Consider the following 6,000-nt stretch of genomic DNA (forward strand, 5'->3'; position numbering starts at 1 on the left):
TCGTTGCCAACTTCTACTCGAGCTTGGATCGAAGCTGCTCCAACTTGTCGCCCGCAGCCCCCAATTGGATCGAAGCCGTCCGCCCGTTCCGTTCCTTCGCTCCTAAGCTGCTCCAACTCGTCGCCCGCAGCCCCCGATTGGATCGACGCCGTCTGCCCCGCCCTATCTTCCGCTCGAGGCCAGATCGAGCTTCTGCTTCCGAGGCTCGTCCACTTTTGATCAAGCCGCCCGCCGCTGCTGCAGATCGGGACTCCTGAACGTCTGCCTTCTGTAAAAAAAATGTCTGCTGCATCGGGCTATGTTGCTGTCCCTCGCTGTCCGGTGATCTTTGATGGTACTAACTACACCGAGTTCGCTGGCTTCATGCGCATTCACATGCGTGGCATCCGTCTCTGGGGTGTTCTTTCTGGCGAGGTCTGTTGTCCGCCACGTCCGGTTCCTCCGGTGGCCCCTACTCCGCCGACTCCACCGGTTCTTCCTACGGACGCTAATCAGGCCGCCAAGGATGCGGCTAAGCTTGCTGATGAGGCTGCTGATCGTGCTTATGATGAGAGGGTTTTGGCTTATGAGGAGGCTCTTCAGACGTATCATGGTGCTTTGTCTGTTTACACCCAGTGGCTTGATGATGATGCTCGTGCTGCAGCTGTTCTCACTGCTAGTGTTCTGCCTCAGTTTGCTTCTGAGTTTCTGGGTCTTCCTACTGTCTTTCAGATGTGGACCTGTCTTCGTCAGCGCTATGAGCCCTCTGGTGATGCCTTATACCTTTCGGTGGTTCGTCAGGAGCATGCTCTTCAGCAGGGTGACTCTACTGTTGATGACTTCTATGCACAGAGTTCTGCTATCTGGCGCCAGCTTGATTCTCTCCGCAATGCTGGTTGTCGTACTTGCCCCTGTTGTCAGGCTGTCCAGGCCAATTTGGAGTTTCATCGCGTCTACGAGTTCCTGTCTCGGCTCCGTAAGGAGTTTGAGCCCCGGCGTGCTCCGTAAGATGTCGATGCTTTCGCTCAGCCACACCATTCTGAGCATGAGCACCAGGACAAGAGAATTGAGAGAGAGTTCCAAACTCCTTACGGAGCTATATGACTTTCTCCAAGGTCTACGAGTTCCTGTCTCGGCTCCGTAAGGAGTTTGAGCCCCGGCGTGCTCAGTTGAATGAGCTCACCAAGCATATTGGTGTTGATGCTTTCTATGTGCGTGCTGGTGTGCAGGATCAGGTTATTGCTCTGCAATATGTGCCTTCCAAGTTACAGTTGGCGGATTTCCTGACGAAGGCCCAGACTAGAGCACAACATGGCTTTTATCCCTCCAAACTCAGTGTTGTTCATCCACCATGAGTTTGAGGGGGGTGTTAGAGTTATAATATAAGTCATGTACCCCTTTGTATTTATCCCGTTGTATAAGGGGTTTCCTGCATATGTTCCACACCTGTACATGTATATATATCGGCCTATGGCCTCATGGAATACAAGTTGCTTATTCCTAACAGTTACTATAGCTGAGGCATGTGTGATCTCTATATCAGTGACAGTTTAACCCTAACTATACGTGATGAGGTCTCTTAAAATAACTATTCTATACTAGTGAGTCACGAAACATCAAGGTTCATGATGTCACCACTCGCGTCTCATTATTGCCGCCTACCACTGAAAAGATAATCCATCTTGGTGAGACCTATAGGACCACAAACATATGGTTTGATCACGGTGTGCTAGGGGTAGAGCCCCTTCCACGAATCACCCGAGCGATGCATGGTTGGTCCTCGTATAATATTTCAAACAAATATCACTATATGACTTTCTCCAAGGTCTAATAGGATTCAATAAATACTTTTCTTCTGTTATTTACTATTTAATTAATGAACTATGGAAACACAAACTAGCAAAAAAACGTGAAAACACAAAGAAAAAAGAGGCCGGTAAAAAGGGAACATCTTTCACATGTGGGAACTTGCTCAGCTTTGCAACGCCTCAAAGCCAATAGCCGGATAGAATGTTTTGGCATGAGGTAGCTATTTATTGTAGTTTGGTCAATCGCTGTTTTGTTCGCCTCATTTTTTCCTTTTCTTTTTCCTTTCTTAGGCAAAGTTTTGATCTTGTACTGTATGACTTGGCTATTTGCCGACGTGTTTTTCTTTTTTGTGTGTGTGTTGGTGTTGCTTGTGTGCATTCTACCTATGCAGAGGCCGGGTGTTGCTCATTATGTTTATATCCCCTTCATTTTCAGTCAATAAATCCATCATTTATTAGAAAAAAAATGAGTTAGCTAGCTCTTACCATGTACCGACGGGACTGATGGTCTTTCTTGTGTTTTCATCACCTAAGAGTCTTGACAAGCCAAAATCTGCAAGCTTTGGAATCATATCTTTATCTAGCAATATGTTAGCAGGTTTTAAGTCCAAATGCCATATTGGAACCTCCAATCCATGCCGAAGATATTCTAAACCCTGACAGGTCCCTTTAATTATTTTGTATAGTATCTGCCAATTAAGTCCCAAGCAAGGATCATCTATTAAAAAAACACAGAAGAAAGCAATACAGTCAGAATTGTAATCCGCTGAAGAAGAAGCATGTCGACTTTATAACATGCTCAATAAGTAGAATGCCATGTGCACCAATTTAATTACCAGAAATATACTCGGCAAGGCTACCATTACATACATACTCGAAGCAGAGCGCTGTATGCATCTTTTCAGCGATAACTTGCTTCCCATTATATTCTGCAACAACTTTCTCTGATTCGTTGCAGAAACCCAATAGTTCAACAACGTTTTGATGCTTGAGCCTCCTAAGGTTCTCAAACTCCTTATTATCAAATCCAGTCATGTTCTGAAGTACCTTCACAGCAATCTCCTCACCATTTTCACGAGTACCCTGTTCAGCAACTCTTTAGTACCTTATAACACTGACATCACTTTACTGTTACATGCAATTTAGGCTAATATTGCTATTTTTTTATTAAATTACAAAGTAGTAAAAGTTACTACTTTGATAGTGATCGGATATTGTGCTTGTTTTAATGAATATCAATATCGTTTCAGAGAAAAGATCTGAAAGTTCAAGTAAAGTCAATATCACACATTTCAAACATATCTATTGTATGTTTGTACCGATTATAAATTTGTCCCACGGTCCATACTTAATAACAGCGGATATATTGTTTCTACATTAAAGACAAAGAATATGTACATAGTCATACCTTGTAAACTGTTCCGTATGCACCACGGCCAACTATTTGAGCCTCATCGAAATCATTCGTAATATCTTTTATAAATTGGTACGGTAGCTTACGTGGCTGACCATGTATGTTGTCAACCTTGTTCCCCGTGCCACTGCTCCTTGTTAAAAAGAGAATACCTTTGGATAAGAACAAGTACATGTCTTTTCTTTTTACCTTGAAATGAGAAGTCACAAAACATAAGTTAGGAGAAACATGCAGCTTACTTGTCCTCTGCCATTCGTCCTCTTGAGCTTTTGCAACTGCATGTGCACAAAAAAGTTGTGACAATATAAAAAGAGATATTACATACAGTACAGTTAAGATCTGGTGAGCTAATGTTAGATACAATATAGTTATGAAGATTCCCTCTTGTTTTAATTTGCTGATTGCCGATTAAAAATGATAGCATCTAGACAATTGAATAAGATGGGGTCCTGACGTTGTAAATTGAATAGGAAGACTTCGTTTATTAAGACTCGTAAGTTTTAATACTGTCATGTAAACAATACAAGCTTCCAAAAAGGCACACTTGTTTTATCTGGCCAATTATCCAACTGGAAAATACTAAAAAGAGCAGATAGAGATGTTAAAAGGTTGTTTTCGAACCAAGGTTTGCCTCATCCATTAATTAACAAGAAGAGAATTTCCCAGTCAGATTGTGATAAACTGGGCAAAACCATCACAGACACCCCACCTCATGCGGTCTACTCCAGAACTATGGATCCACATGACCACAAAGGCAGAGCTAAAAATACGCCCAACATGACACGATTGCAATCTGTTAACACTTGAGTCACAACATCACCATCAATTCGCTGCAACAAGAGAACATGTCGACAAAGACGACAGACAAATCGGAGCCCCCCGGATGCAGCGTAGAAAGCTGCATCATGAAACCACCTGCGCCTCTTCATCATCACCACCCTTCTTGCCTTTGCACTCGTAGGATTTCTTCTTGCGGGTGTCTGATTGCTCACCCTCCTTGCATTTGTCCCACCGAGCATTTTCCCTCAAGAGACATCCAATTGCCTTTGATTTTTAGGATCCAAGTTAGTTAGGAATTCACAAAGCTTGATGGCAAACATGTCTCCGAGGCAACAGCACTCCGGCCACATCAACATCATCCCCCATAGGAACCACATGCCTAATGGACCCAGTCGAGTGTGTGGCAACAGTGTCAGGAGCAGCACTCCCCTCCCCTCATTTGCCGACGCCTGGCCAGGCTCCAAGGGAGGAGTAGTGAGTGCCCAAGCCACGATCAAGGGCACAAGCAAGTCCATCTTCAGATGCTCCGTTAACGATCGTAAACCGGCCCCTCACACATCATTTCTAGCTCAGCCATGATCTGAAGCACCGGAGCCACAACCACGGCAACATGATCACCCAAAGCAACAGGATCACCCACAACGACAAACGCCCAGGAATCACGACGATCAAACTTAGGCAAAGGTGTGACGTCTATGCGGACCTGATGGGGAGCTGTAATTTGCCAATGCTCGGGTGCGGGGCGGGACAACAAGGACGCGACAGGGCCTGCCAGTGAGCTAAGTGGCGTTGCAGTAATCTCGTGCCCGATGACCATTCTCAAGGCAATGGTAGCACTGAGAAGGATCTCTGCAATCTGCTGCACGTGACCAATAGCAAGGCATACCACCTCAGTTAGTGCGGTGAGTAGCTCCCTGGGTGTACATTAGTGCGGCGACGAGCTCTAATATTTCGGTCGCCGCACTAATGACCATTCTCAAGGCAATGGTTTTCACTTTCAGTGAGATTTCGTGAATTTCAGTAATTTCAGCAGACACTGAAATATTACGTTTCGGCCAAAATATTTCAGCAATTTCAGTATAGCACAACAATTCCAATATTTTTCAAAATGTTTTCTAAAATTTTCAAATTTTTAATTGAATTCAAGTGAATATTTCGGTCATTTGGCTGAAATGGAAACTGAAATAACTAAAATTCACTGAATTTCAATGATTTCGGTTGGTGCTGAAATTTTTCTGAACCTGAAATTGAAAACCACACGTAGTTGTTGCCCGTAATGCTCAGGATACTCGACCTCACTCGTGCGGCAAGACATCGCGGGTGCCAAGGTTATTGCCGCTCATCCACATCGCCATCCCCGGTTGAGCTGGCGGAGGCGGCGGAAGGAGACGGCGAAAGGGGGCAGAGCAGAGAGCACATGACGTGGAACCCGGATCCGGCCTCGCCGGACGCGGAGGAGGCTGGAGCACGGAGATCAGGCGCGGCGGCTGCCGCCCGCTGTCGGTCGCGAGAGGTTTCCATTGTTAATTAAAACTTATAAAAAGGTTGAGAAGTTGTTTCATATCAAGTCGCGTTGTGGATAACATACGCACCAAAGAGAAATAATTGAAGACCAGACACAAGAGACAATGGCAGGCTCAGATCTTGAACTACATACCAGATGTGAAGAGAGGATGACCATGCGCTCCGACTCCTCGGTCCTCGGTCCTCACTCGTGTATCAGTAGTGCTAGTAAGCTCGAAAGGCAAGCTTTATGCGCGGCCGTCCACTTCCACAGTATTCCCCACCCCACCCACCACTCCACCAGCATCCCGATCTTTCAGGCCCGATCGAACTGGCCTCAAACTTTGACAGAAAGCACTCTGCAAATGCCATCGTGTGCTTTCGAGAATCCAGAGTCACCTTTCCTCCCGTGACCCATGTCTTCTCGTTTCGCACGCGCTCCAGAGCGAGCGGGTCAGGGTTTCCCGGGGCCCGCCCCTCCCCCCGGTCGATTCTCCATCGACGCGCTGCTCAGCC

At 45.7% G+C, this 6,000-nt stretch overlaps 1 protein-coding gene across 6 annotated transcripts in view; it reads right to left on the reverse strand.

Moving 5' to 3' along the window:
* Nucleotides 1–5,764, reverse strand: part of LOC109749708 (cysteine-rich receptor-like protein kinase 10) — a 25,703-nt gene extending 19,939 nt beyond the window's left edge. For 3 of the 6 annotated variants that reach the window (XR_012183796.1, XM_040387788.3, XM_045227954.2), the window contains exons 1-6: nucleotides 5,639–5,749; nucleotides 5,223–5,478; nucleotides 3,441–3,476; nucleotides 3,196–3,334; nucleotides 2,624–2,870; nucleotides 2,274–2,505 (exon numbers count right to left, since the gene is read on the reverse strand). Coding sequence is in view for 5 of the 6 variants with exons in the window: in XM_040387788.3 (XP_040243722.1) it covers nucleotides 2,274–2,505; nucleotides 2,624–2,870; nucleotides 3,196–3,334; nucleotides 3,441–3,476; nucleotides 5,223–5,296 (728 nt within the window). In the remaining variant the exon portion in view is untranslated. Of the gene's footprint in view, nucleotides 1–2,273; nucleotides 2,506–2,623; nucleotides 2,871–3,195; nucleotides 3,335–3,440; nucleotides 3,477–5,222; nucleotides 5,479–5,638 lie in introns of all 6 variants that reach the window. The other 3 variants (XM_073498932.1, XM_073498939.1, XM_073498937.1) reach the window with 3 other exon arrangements.
* Between the last annotated feature and the right edge of the window lie 236 nt (nucleotides 5,765–6,000).

The sequence above is a fragment of the Aegilops tauschii genome, chromosome 1 (assembly GCF_002575655.3).
Source record: "Aegilops tauschii subsp. strangulata cultivar AL8/78 chromosome 1, Aet v6.0, whole genome shotgun sequence".
Taxonomy (NCBI): Eukaryota; Viridiplantae; Streptophyta; class Magnoliopsida; order Poales; family Poaceae; genus Aegilops; species Aegilops tauschii.